The 14226-nt window shown below is 37.7% G+C and overlaps 1 protein-coding gene across 4 annotated transcripts in view; it reads right to left on the reverse strand.

Annotated features, from left to right (window-relative positions):
- The window catches only part of LOC134678385 (protein transport protein Sec16A), a 57446-nt gene that overhangs the window by 19171 nt on the left and 24049 nt on the right, over positions 1-14226 (reverse strand). For all 4 annotated transcript variants that reach the window (XM_063536941.1, XM_063536938.1, XM_063536939.1 and 1 more), the window contains 6 exons: positions 10650-10737; positions 10024-10286; positions 7218-7369; positions 6319-6445; positions 5701-5829; positions 4872-5006 (listed from right to left, as the gene is read on the reverse strand). In XM_063536941.1, the coding sequence (XP_063393011.1) occupies positions 4872-5006; positions 5701-5829; positions 6319-6445; positions 7218-7369; positions 10024-10286; positions 10650-10737 (894 nt within the window). The remainder of the gene's footprint in view (positions 1-4871; positions 5007-5700; positions 5830-6318; positions 6446-7217; positions 7370-10023; positions 10287-10649; positions 10738-14226) is intronic.

Raw genomic sequence — 14226 nt, forward strand, 5'->3', positions numbered from 1 at the left:
TCGTATTATTTAGAATGGAGAAGTTTTTTTTAATCTCTCGATAAAAAATGGAATTTTCTATATGTTACTTGATCAATTATTCATTAATGTGTTGTGTACCCAAGTGCTATTATTATGTGTTGTGTATGTGTAACGCAAGCTTCAAAAGAAAAATGTAAAGTACTTGTGAGCTAAAGTTAAGGTATTTACTTATGGTGTTAAAGCATTCACACAAAAATAATGTGGTTCTATACCTTTCCCTCCTGGCGGTATGGAAAAATATGAAATGAATTACTATTTGATTTGTGAAATATTTACAAAAATTGTACGAAAGTCAGACCAAGCTAACTCTGCATAGTATTTGCGATGACAACGCGTGGAAATGTCATTATTAATGTCAAATTTCTATGAAAATATGACGTTTATGACACTCCTCACTTTGTTCTGTTCATTTGGGTGCAAAGTTAGCTTAGATGGACTTTTTGTACGGTCGACGTCAAAGATATGTTTACATTTTTCGCCTTATTACAAAGGAACAAGGTGCAAAAGTGTAAACATATCTTTGACGTCGACTGTACGAATGTGTTTGACTGGGGATAAATAGCACACCATCACCAAATGCACAAAACAGAACAATTGTTTTTTTTTTCTAATGTGATATTTTACTACATCGTATTAAACAAGTGTAAAAAATAGTGGGGATCCGTTTGAGGGCATATTCGGTACAGATGTAGTGCATAATTGTTTTCAATCGTATTTTCTCGGAAACGTTCGTATTTGTCATGCTAACGTCAGTCAACGTCAGTAGTTTTTGATCTGACACGTTCGTACGTTTCCGTGAAAACACGATGGAAAATAATTATGCACTAGAGTCTGTGCGGAAAGAGAAGAGTCGTGGCAGAAACGGGAACTAACATTTTAAATTTTATATGGCAATCAAACCTTTGACACCTTGTCATGTAAAAAGTAAACAAACTTCTGTCATTGTATATTTATTAACAAAAACCGCAAGTTTTATGTATAAAATATTTTCAAAACACGATAAAACCGTACATAAAACCACAAGGAAAATTATATTTAACATTGTTCGGTTTTGTCAGCGGGAAGAAAACGGCTAAAAGCCGACTATCGACTTACAAAAAGTCGCGGAACGTGTTTCCGCTATTCGCGGGTATTGATGTTGTATTTAATATTAAATAATTACCTATTTAATAAGGCCCCTAAGTAACTTGTCTCCGGTACATAATCGGTAAGTATATTCATTCAAAATATATTAATTTTCATAAATATGCAGGTCATTCATGGTCTTTAAAATAACTGACAAATAGTCTTGATACTTGCCATTTTATGCATATTTATATGTAATTTTTTTTTTCAGGATTGTGTAAAAGTACCTACGGCATCTCGAATAAAAGACCGCTAAGTAGGTGATATGCAAGAATTCGTAATCTACGTGCCGGATTCAAGCACATCCAGTTCAGATGAAGATAGTTCTATGAGTGTCCCTGGTTGTTCTGAAGCTAGCTCAAACATAAGTGACATTGAATATTTTAATTCAGACTTCGATTACAAAGAATAAAACTTTTTCTAATAAAATATTTCTTTATTTGTAGGTTCTGTTAGTTACGAAATTATATTTCATATTTAGCAGTGTTGTGACATAGGGGAGGGGGGAGTCACAAACATTGTGACGTCACTTTAACTTCATCAATATTCATCAGTAACCGAAAATTAATTTATATTTTTTTAATCGCTGTACATTTAAATAATGAGGTAGGTAGGAATGTAATTTTCGTTCCTAATTGGTTTTGCGTTATAAAATTACTAATATTTCTTTTACAAAAAATATTTTTTTATAAAAAAAATACAGCCGAGTTAGTATTGCCGATTTCGTTGAAAACAAAATTGCCTAAATGTGACGTCACACAAGGTGGGGAGGGATTTGCAAAATGTGACCAAGTGTGACAAGGAGGGGGGGAGGGGTCAAAAAACCTAGAAATTCGTGAGACGTAATTAATGGATGATTCCTTATGCACTATTTTTATTCATATCCATATTTATTATTAATAATGTACACATACATTACAAGTCAAGTTTACAATGGGTGAAATATATCCCAGATAAAATTACAGTTCTATTGCCCAATTTCTACCCGATTTACCCGGTTTTAATAACTGTTGGACTGCACAAATTAGGCAGTACATAAATGAGACTCTATCTTGTTTGGTACTAAAATTACAGTTGTATTGGGCAGATTCTTAACTAGTTTTAGCACTTTTAGCAGTTTTGTCAATCGCACTGTCACTTTTTAGTATCTGAGACATAAAAACAAGTGTGTTTTAAAAAGAAAACTAGTGCCTGCGCTAAATCAGGGGATTGAGTTGATGAGCCGACACCACCACCAGGCTCCGTTTAGTAAGCCGTGGTAAAAAACCGGAACAAAAGGGATTCAAGTATCATGACCTTTAGTGTCGTACTATAATCACGTGACCAGTGTTGTCAGCATAGCAAAAACCATAAAATAGCACTGGCGCGCCCTCAAATCCCACGACTCTTCTCTTTCCGCACAGACTCTACATCTGTACATCGTATACAAGGTGTAAAAAATAGCAGAAATCCGTTTAAGGTGGTTCGCTTTTCATACAAAATTCAATCAAAGCTCATTAAGTAACTACACACTATTAGTACACAAATATTTTCGCATTTATCTTCTTTCGAATATTCGTTTGCGCGAAATTAACAGGAAAACAATGTTTCATACAGAAATCATGCAAAAATCATAGTTAACTTTTCATCAATTTTACGTATGTGTGTGTCACAAATGTCGTGTACAGATACATTTGCGACGTTGCCATTCCATTTCCGACGTTGCCGGGCTGACCACGGCTCGAATTTGGAGTGCCGTCATGTTTAGTGCAATTTTGTTGACACTGATATTTGACAGGTAGTTAATTGACCTAAGCGAGAAGTTCGTCAGCTTAGCTAAGAACTATCATGGCGTGTTATGCAAACAGTCGCTTTTTTGCTTGCAAACGGAAGATTCCCGGTTCGATCCCCAGTCATTGTATGCTGGAACATAACTTTTTGTATTTTTGTTACACCTAAATTTCGTATTGTTTTTTTATTTTTATTTAATTTTTCTTATTATCATAAATCGATTATTAAGTATGGGCTACACGTATTGTTTTATTTTTACAAAGATAATTAGTAATTATACTCTACCTAATCTCTCTGATTTTTACAATCAGGACATCTTCACTGCAATAAAAACCGGGCAAGTGCGAGTCGGACTCGCGCACGAAAGGTTCCGTGCCATAATGCAAAAAAAAAAAACAAAAAAAAGCAAAAAAAAAACGGTCACCCATCCAAGTACTGACCACTCCCGACGTTGCTTAACTTTGGTCAAAAATCACGTTTGTTGTATGGGAGCCCCATTCGAATCTTTATTTTATTCTGTTTTTAGTATTTGTTGTTATAGCGGCAACAGAAATACATCATCTGTGAAAATTTCAACTGTCTATTACGGACTATTACGGTTCGTGAGATACAGCCTGGTGACAGACGGACGGACGGACGGACGGACGGACGGACGGACGGACGGACGGACAGCGAAGTCTTAGTAATAGGGTCCCGTTTTACCCTTTGGGTACGGAACCCTAAAAAGTAGTGTATAAAATTTCCTGTGGTTAAAAATAATGGATTTTGTCTATGAATGAAAAACACAATTATTACTATAGTTTGTTTTTTTTAGCATTCGAAATAAGGTAAACAATCTTGACGTGTCTTTTAATTGAAAAACACATTTTAAAAATAAGTTACGGCAAATATGTAACAATTATAAATCTAATACGATCATTTATATTCTTCTGCTTTCATAAGTAAACGTTTTTGATTTTTAAAAAACCTGATAACACTGAGTATGTGGGGGAAGCGCTGCTGGCCTAGCCGAAAGCAATTCGGAGGTCACGGGTTCTAACCCCGGTTCGTACCAATGATTTTTCGAACTTTTGTACGAAATAGCATTTGATACCTACCTATTTACACACCGATACCTATTTTTCGGTGAAAGAAAACAATGTGAGGAAACCGGACTAATCCAAATAAGTTTACTCTCTGGGTTGGAAGGTCAGGGCAGTCGCTTTCGTAAAAACTAGTGCGCATGCCAATTCTGGGATTAGTTGCCAAGCGGAGATTGAATATCTGGGAGACCGACCAAAGCTTAGAAAACATAAAAACTCAAAAATGCGCGTTTTCTCATAGACCTAGCTAAGAGATCAAACCCCTTATAGCAAATTTCATCGAAATCGTTAGAGCCGTTTCTGATACCATCCAAATATGTATATAAATAAATAATTATATATATAATAATTGCTCGTTTAAAGGTAAGATAACACAAAGGAGAAACGAAAAGAAATTACCTACTCGCACCAGTCTTGAACCCCAATCCTCTTGCACGTATTTCCACGAACATACCGTTACGCTATTGCAACATACTTACGTTGTGTGAAATTGTCTACTACAAGGATCACGGAAACACTGTTTGCATGTGTGAGTAATAGTAGGAAAAAGCGTGACAGCAACACTCCGTCGAATTAAAAAGGTGGTTTTTGCACAATGAAGTATTCAATGTTTATTCTAATAGTTCAATATTTACTTAAAAAGTGCGCGAAACATACTTTTAAGTATACAAATACCAAGACCATTTCACAAAAAAATAAAATCTGAAATTTTGCAAAAGTGGTGCCATCTAGCGAGAGTTAAGTTTTGAGTAACCTAGGCGAACCACCTTAAGGGCATATTCGGTATCGTGTTTTGATTAGGAAAAGAAGACATTATTTTTTACGCGTAAAATTTGTTTTTGTCAGTTCTATTAAAGTGTAATTTTAACTTACCTCGTATTGATACTGGTCTTGCGGCCAATACTCCGGATCCGCGTACTCGGTGGACTGCTGACGCGGGTAGTAGGGCTCCTCGGGTTGATAGGGCTCGGGTTGGTAGGGCTCCGGGTACGCCGATTGTAACGGTTGCTGTTTGAAAGAAAATGTGTTAACCTTTTTAAAAATACCAAAGGGTTAAATATAAAAATAAGTAAAAGATTAACCCTTTATAAGGCCCGTTGACAGGGACGTGCTATCGCAGAATTTGTTGCAGCTATCAGAAGCCTACATTTCAAAAATCTATTTTAAAAGCAAGTTGAATATTCAATTAATGCAAACGATTTTGAGCCCTATTATTAAAACAGTATGGTTGAATTTCTGATTGAGCGTATGTGGTCGATATATCGCCTCTGCCTTATAAAGGGTTAAATACCAGAGCACATCGGCGGCGTGTGTACGCACGCGTCACGCAAGTGGTGTGTCGTCTCTCGTGAGAATCTGTATATTACAACGCGCACGTACGTATTAGGCACACGCATCCGGCGTGCACAGGTCTTTGGTCTTAAGTTAATTAAATTGTGTTACCATTATGCCAACAAAATCTATCTTATGTCAAAAATGCCTTACATCATTTTGGAAAAGACTTATACTCGAAAATGCTGAATCGATTTCTATTAAACATAGCTAAGAACCGCCGCAAGGAACAAGCTTTCACGTAAAAAAAAACGCATCGGGATCGGTCCATCCGTATGAGAGCTACGATACCACAGTCAGACATTGGAGTCAAACATATAAATATAACACCCCTCGTTTTGCGTCGGAGGTTAATTCGACGTATACTTACAGTGTTGTACAGTTCTGGTGCAGGTGGCGCCTGTTGGGTCTGCTCCCACGAGTACTGTGTGGGCGCGTACATTTCGACCGCTGGTGGTTGGTGCACGGGCGTAGCTTGTTTCGACGCTTCCGCTTCCGCCTGTGACACGTAAAAAAACCTATAAGTAGGCTAGATTTTCAAACCGATTTCACTGAACATATGTTCGGGTGGATACGGAAAGTTCAGAATATCGGAAAATTCCTAAAATGGACTCTAATATGAAGGAATTATGGATAACTTTCGGAGTTAGCCGACATTTTGAAGTAGTCGGACTTACCCGAATACACACTAGCTTTCAGTTTACTATATTTATGGGGGGTATGAGGATATCACAGTGACATGTGTCATATAAGTGTCAGTCAATAACCGTTTCTCGAAGTCATAAATTTAATAAGGGCTGGTCATGTTTGTAGAACATACCTTGGGGTCGCCCCAGATATGTATGCCGTACGGCAATATACTATGAATACAAGCGTAGTTATCTCTAACACTTTCACAGATTGTCACGTACTCTTATGTAGAGCCTCCCAAAGTTTACCCAGATGAGTACGCCGTAGGGCAATATACAATGAACGTAACCATAGTTACCTCTAACACTTGTGCCACCCCGGCGACGTCATCGAGCCATTGCTGATGGCGTGGGGAGGGTTCACTCTGTTCACCCTCTTCTACTAGGGGTGGGTCTTCGTTCAGTGCCGGATCGTGATATTTGAGCCTGTAAATATACGATATATTACTTACTTACCACTACTTTGAAAAAATCTCGTATCTCGAACTGTTACTCAAAGTTAAAACGCAATAACTACAGAGTTACTGCGTACAGATGCATCCCATACATAGATGGATAACACATTTTTCTTTTGATCTAGAGAACAAGATAGGGTAAGTGGATCTCTTTTTGTAGTTTTGAGCACGGTTTCTATATATTTAGGCCATTCTGATTGTAAAATATTGGTCGCTATTACACACGGCGTAGTGTGTAAATGGAAAAAGAGACTTATAATACATGATTTGTTTACCAATATGCCATGCGTCTTGGCGTTATGTACCAGAGCTCGGATAGGGTGAGCTATTTGCCTTATATATGACATAAGACATGTCAAATTATAAGGCAAATAGCTCACCCTATCCGAGCTCTGCTTATTACTATATCAGGAAGTTCTCTCGCAATAATAGTGATTGGCCATATTAATAAACATCGATATTAAATTAGCTATATTACGCCTATCGTGCGCGGCGAGTCATCGTGAACTATCTCGGAATGCTCTTAGGGCCATATGCACCATTCACTAACCCGGAGTTAACCGGTTAATCGGTGGAGTAACCATGGTTACCAGTACAATTTGACACTGTGATAACGGTTTAATCGGTTAACCCCGGGTTAGTGGGATGGTGCAAGTGGCACTTAGTTGACGGCTATAGCCGCGCGCGTGATTTGACGTCTTTGGACGGAGAGTTAAATAAGAGCTTGTATAAATAAAACTAACCTGTCCGCCAACTGGTAAAGCTGTGCAACTAGCTGCGGCGGATAGTCCCGCGGCGAACGCGTCACAGCCCGTGCCAGCGCCTCCGTATACGCCAATGCGCGTTCGTACTCTCCGGCGTCCACCAAACGACACGCCAGAAGGAATTTATACGCCTGTAATTAATGTATTATACATTTATTAAATAAACGTACAACACGGTAATATCAACCGAATCACTACCGAACGAGTGGCTTTATAGCTATACTTGCCGCTATACCAACTGGCGACTGAGATCATAATGTTATCTCCTTTACCCTTGTTAAGACCAACCAAGAGTGAAAGAGATGGCATTATGACCTGATTCGCCACTTAGTTTTGCGGCAAGTATAGCGTTATGCTGAGTTGGGTCCATTTCGTGATAAACATTTAATTATGTGTTCTTTTCTTGCTGTTGTTGTCTGTACCCGTAGCCCTACCCGTGTACAGATCAAAATTGATTAAGACAAATGCAATATTGTATGTCAAGTCAAAATAAAGATTTAAAATAGGATGACAGGCTTTATCAATAAAACAAAATACTCGTTTTTAATAGGAGCTCTCGCATAAGCAGTGTGTATGAAAAAGTGGTGGGTGTCATATACGCCAACGCGAAGAAAAACCGCAACGTGAAGTTGATGCGCTGTCTAGAACATTCTGTAATTGTGATCAATGGAATATTTGCCGTTGAATAGATAAATACTGGTTTGTAAAGGTTATAATATCGCGAACGGTAAAAAAACGTGTGAAAAAATTACGAAACTAAATGTTAGTGTTAATGAATTGAATTGTGTTGAATAAAATTGTGTTTGCATCAAATATGTAATGTATTCTAAAATAAAAAAAAAAAAACTCGCCCTGCGACATTTGCCAATGATTGATTACAAAGCAAAATTCGTCGGATAAATAGTTCATTTGCATTATAACAAATCGCGAAGCGAAAAGGAATAGAAGTCCAAAAGACGCACAAAAACTTAAATAAATAAATATGTGGGGACACGCACGAGCGCCGAGCTAACTACTTATAGTTCTTTTTTTTAGCATTAGAAAGAACTTGCAAGAAGGTAAGCGATCTTGACATGTCTTTTTATTGAAAAACGCTTTTTAAAAATCAAAAACTATTACTTATGAAAGCAGAAGAATATAAATGATCGTATTAGATTAATAATTGTTACATATTTGCCGTAACTTATTTTTAAAATGTGTTTTTCAATTAAAAGACACATCAAGATTGTTTTTCTAATGCTAAAAAAACCAACTAAGAGTCAGAAGTGGTCGCCATGGTTGAAATCGGCCGGATGGGTCAATGAATCAATGAGGGGACATCTTACACAGATCAACTTAGCCTCAAACTAAGCAAAGTTTAATATGGGTACTAGGCGACGATGTACAAACTTATATACACATAGACAAATATATACTTAAACACAGAAAACACCCATGACTCAGGAACAAATATTTGTGTTGATCACTCAAACGAATGCCCTTACTGGGATTCGAACCCATGGACCATCGGCTTCACAGGCAGGGTCACACCCCACTAGGCCAGACAGATCGTCAAATACTTAAATGGCTTTGTATACCTTAACAATAAAGGATCGACCACACCGGAACCAGCCGGAACCTAACGCTGCGTGCTTATATGCGTTGCGTATAATCCATACATTTTGAACGTGTTTTGTACAACAGTGTAGCCGATTCTTAAAATAGCATGAAAAAAAAATGGGATTAGGTAGTCATTTACTCAATATTGCAATGTCATGTACATAATAAGGTGTTACAATTTAAAAGGCCAGTTCATGACACCCTGTAAGGGCACACAATAGTAAGATACATGCATATTTGCAGTTTTATACTGATTAAACAGGTCTCTAAGGCGATATAATAATAATTTTAACTTATCGATTAATCAATAGAATGTCAGCTATTAACATAAATTATTTCAGGATTGTAACGTCAAAAAATTGAAATAATAAATAGTTAATTAAATTATTTTATTTTGTCAACTTATTTATAGTATATTTTAGGAATGTCTTTTCTAATCTTATAGGTATTAGTTTTATTTGTGGTACTAATAGGTCAAGTTATAATTTAAAAACATCCTAAATTAATTCAATGTCATACTCAACTAGCGTATTATCTTTGAGAAACGATTATACTGTGTAATAACAATTTTCTATTAATAGGGTTTTCAGTTTAGTGTTAACATTTTATCATCTGGTTCGGCTTTGATAGCATTAGGGATATTATTAAAAATTTGTATACATTTAGGTACAATCGAACAATCTGATTTGTGACCCACCAAAGAACGTTTTCACAGTAAGTGTCATAATAATGTTATTTTTTTATATCAGTGTAAATTTAAATGTCAATGACGTCAGGATTCACTGTGGGAAAAATTTAACCATTTTTAAAAACTTGCGTAGACATGAGTTAAAGAAAATTTAAAAAAAAAAGTAATATAAACCTTCGCTTTGCATAGACAGTGTTCGGTATACTTAATAACTATTTGTTTGAAATTAGGTATAATCGCCATCAGATAAATATCGGAGCAGCCGAGGTGCTAATCTGGAATACCCCGATACAGTATTCCTGACTCAATGTAAATATTGCCTATACTATTGCAATAGCAGCTAAGTTACTATAGGGACCGTGAAGGTTGGAGGGTTTGCCATTTTGTGATCTAAATCGGGAACTTGACATTTACATCAAGGGGCTCCTGTGCTTGTGCTGCCCCCTACAGCTCATGTACCTTCCCTATATAGCTAAGTTAACTTATAATGTTACTAACCTGCAATTCCCCGATACAATAATCCTGGCTCAGCGAAAGCGCGTACTCGTATATCTCCGTAGCGAATATCGCCTCGTTCGTAGCGAGCTGGTTGAGCGAGTCGGCCCTCGAGTCGGCGAGGAGTAGCGCGAGGCGAGGGGGAGAGGTCGGCACGGAGGGGGGCGGGGCGAACGGGGCGAGGGGGTGGCGGGAGAAGGGCACGCGGGCGGAGATGTAGCAGAATTGGGCGGAGTAGAGGAGGCCGCGGGCGGTGAGGGAGTCACCTGAGAAAATAGAAAACTATTATGAAAATTCTTTGCATGCCATACGTGGCTCGTCACCGTGACCCTTATTGGAATGCACGAAGGTTGATACTGGGTTGTAGCCGCGCGCGTCAAATGACGTCTTTGGCGGTTAAAGGGTTAACCTCGTGCCGCGCATCATACAAAATTATAGCTAGGAAATTTAGAATCTGATTGTATTTACGTTCTAGCTTCTACAACGATTTTTTTAGAATGGCAAGTTAAATAAAAGCTTGTAAAAAGTCGAGAGTATTCAAGCAAGTCTTAACTGTCCATCGGTGGACCTTATGCCTTTTGTAATAAGGTGTACGAACTGTCAGTAACAGTGTGGGCGATGATACTTACCAAGTTGCGTAAGCGTCCTTGTTTCGTTCTCTGGTTTTGCCGAAGTGTTAGACAGTATGATGGCGGCGTGTGCACGCCAGTCACCCCACTGAAAAGAAAAACATTTGGTTTATTTTGAATAAAAATATCAAAAAATAGATATACTAATGTACATACATATTTATATATGAATATAAAGTTTTTATTTTTTATTATTTTTAGTACGCTATTATGACTAGGACCCATTTTTTTTATCTGATTGTTAAATATCAGACGGTGTCGCCATCTATTCAAGTATATAAGCCAAAGGTATGCATTATTTTTTTTTGCATTTCCGAGGTCGGGGACCATTGGATAGTCGGGACGCTCGGGCACTCCCTTGTAAATCAGGACTTATTATAAGGGGGTGCCCGAGCCTCTCGACTGCCCAATGGTTCTATACCTCCCCTACGTTATTTTCTTACCCCCTCATTCATAAAATTTAGTTAAATTATGTTTTATCCCTTTCTTACAAATACATAAGTCAAAATGACACATAAGAACAAACGATTATTAAGGTTGCCTCCAGAATCTCGCGAACTAAATTGACAGGTCAATGTGCACAAATGATACCACAGTTTGGCCAGTGCTGTTCATATCGATATTTTCAAAAAAGTGTGAATTAGAGAATATCGCGAGAATTCACCGCTGGCGGCGCTACTGTTGCGCGGTCAGTTAAAATGTATCTTTAAGTAATTTAAATTATTTTAATTTAAATTATTTCGAAAATTGTGCAATTTTATAGTTATAGATACTCGTACAAGGATATTGGATAAACATATTGTAGGTAATTAAATAAATATTTTATTATATTTAAAAGATAAAAGATAAAAGATAAAAAATAGTTTATTCAAGTAGGCATATTACAATGCGCTTATGAACGTCAAATAAACCTTTACCGGCTCCAACCGTACACCTCTGCCCCGAGAAGATTTAAATCCCCCCTCAATTGGAGGAGGGTATCCCAATATGGGACCGGCAACAAACTCGGCGGGACACATCTTTTCAAAACATTATTACATCTTATAATTAACATGCATTACGAGTAATTAATACAATTTAAATTACTATAGAATTCATGCAATTATACTCAGTGAGTACATAACTTTATAGAATTTGATATAAAAAATAAACATATATGCACATGAAATCACAAATACGTAGCTCTTTCAGAAAACAAATCAAATCTTACAAAAGGAAAAGAAAATAAAATCAATAGAAGAAATGAGAATACATATTATATGAATCTAACTGATTGTTATGAGATGCTTTCATACAATTTGATGTGCTTTCTTACCTGAGCTGAGTCACCTTTAACTCTACACATAATACAATGTTTTTAATTGCTACTTGTCGTTATTACAGTTTCTGGTTTGGACCATGCATGTTTGTCTGTCAAGTAGTCCTCGACTCTGTAATAAGCCTTCAACATCATTTATTTTATTATTCAGGACATGTACCATAGGTGTAGCGCAAACGTGAGAAGTCTGGCCGGAGTGAGCAAGACGTTTGAAGTAAATGTTGGCGTACATCAAGGTTCTGCGTTAAGTCCATTACTGTTCAACCTAGTAATGGACTATCTCACCAAAGATATCCAAACTCCCTTGCCATGGTGTATTTTATACGCGGACGACATCGTACTCATTGACAAAAGTGCACAACAACTGCAAGCGACCCTAGAACAATGGAGGCAGGCCCTGGAAAGAAATGGACTTCGCATCAGCAGAAGTAAAACCGAGCATTTAGAATGCAAGTTTAGTAGTGATACCACCATCTCCAACAGGATCTATATCGAAGGAGATCAACTTCCAAAGGTATCACAATTCAAATATCTCGGAACGATGCTGACGGCCGATGGTGCCATTGAATCCGACGTCACTCACAGAGTCAACGCTGGCTGGCAAAGATGGAGAGCCCTCTCTGGTGTTCTTTGCGATACACGAATGCCAATCAAAGTCAAGGGCAAAGTCTACAAGACAGCCGTGAGACCGGCAATGATGTACGGTGCTGAATGCTGGGCAATTAAAAAGGCGCATGAACAAAAATTACATGTGGCAGAAATGAAGATGCTGAGGTGGGCGGCAGGAGTAACAAGACTCGATAAAGTGAAAAATGAATACATCAGAGGTAGTTACAAAGTTGCACCCATCACAAACAAAGTAACGGAAAGCAGACTTCGCTGGTACGGCCACGTGATGAGACGCCCCGAAGACCACGTAGTTCGGCAAGCCTTGGCATTGCCGAACAGGGAAGCGAGCAGACAAGGAAGACCTAAAGCCACGTGGTGGTCTACAGTAACCCGCGACTTGGAACGAGCCCAGCTTACCCCAAAGACAACTCAGGACAGACGGTCCTGGCGCATGAGAACGAGGAGAGCCGACCCCAAATAATGGGAATAAGGCAAAGAGAAAGAAGAAGAAGATATTTATTTTATTATATTTATTTTATTTTATTTGTTAGGAAAACTTACAGCTAGAGTAACAAGTTGTAGGTGATAACATAGAAACTGTGATTTTGGCTCAAAATACAAATAAGGCAGACCCAGACGGGGAAATAAGATAAGATTTCTCATTTATTTTGTGTGGTGTGGACGTAAAAATTAAATCGTCTCGGTGATCCCTATTGCTTCGATTGTAAAGAAGACCAGTCCCTAAACTGGACATTCAAGTTGACAATTAGGTCAGAATTTAAATACAGTTAGACCAAAAAAAGTCTGCAACGATTTTAATAGCCCACGCAGTGCAAGTATTATTTTAAACGTCAACATTCTATGAAATTATGACGTATTAAATAACAGTTGCACTGCGTGGGCTATCAAAATCGATGCAGACTTTTCTTGGTCTAACTTTAATTATCGATCAATCTCATCTACCGGTCACATTGTATGAAATTAAAATCACCAATTTTAGATTTATGGCGACAACCGCGAGCTCTTGATATAAACAACTTGCAAACCTGCCTATTAAGAGCAAACAGGAGTGGTCATATCTCAATACAAACGTAGTCGACTGTTTCCTCTGTGGGTTTTAATGCTAGAGCAATGATTTTTTCAACACAAATTAATATTGTCAATATCTGTGTCGGACCGTTTTGCTTTTTTTGATATTTTTGTTTTTTAATACACTAGAGCCTTTCAAAAATGGCCAAAATGGCCTCATTGTCTATGCCGCAATGAGAGGCGTAGTATTCAAAACTGATATCAATTAGCCAAAAAAGCAAAACGGTCTGGCACAGATAATTTCATAATCATTTAGATTTCCAAATTTGGTTACGATTGGTTAAGTTTTGGAGGAGGAGTCGAGTACGAAACCTCGATTTTTGAGATTGTTACGCAGGATTTTTCGCCTTGTCCTTATAGGAGCCGCTTCCGTTAGCGACATGGGTATATTTACCTAAAATATTTAAAACTCAGCTCCTGTTTCGTCTTAACATTAACGTACCGTCACAATCTTACAATCGAAACAACCACCTTTCTCGTCACATTCATACAAATCGAAATCGTTTGTGACCCCTTTATAATTATCACATGGGTAGTAAGTGCATCTTACTTATCGATATC

This window comes from Cydia fagiglandana, chromosome Z, assembly GCF_963556715.1.
Source record: "Cydia fagiglandana chromosome Z, ilCydFagi1.1, whole genome shotgun sequence".
Taxonomy (NCBI): domain Eukaryota; kingdom Metazoa; phylum Arthropoda; class Insecta; order Lepidoptera; family Tortricidae; genus Cydia; species Cydia fagiglandana.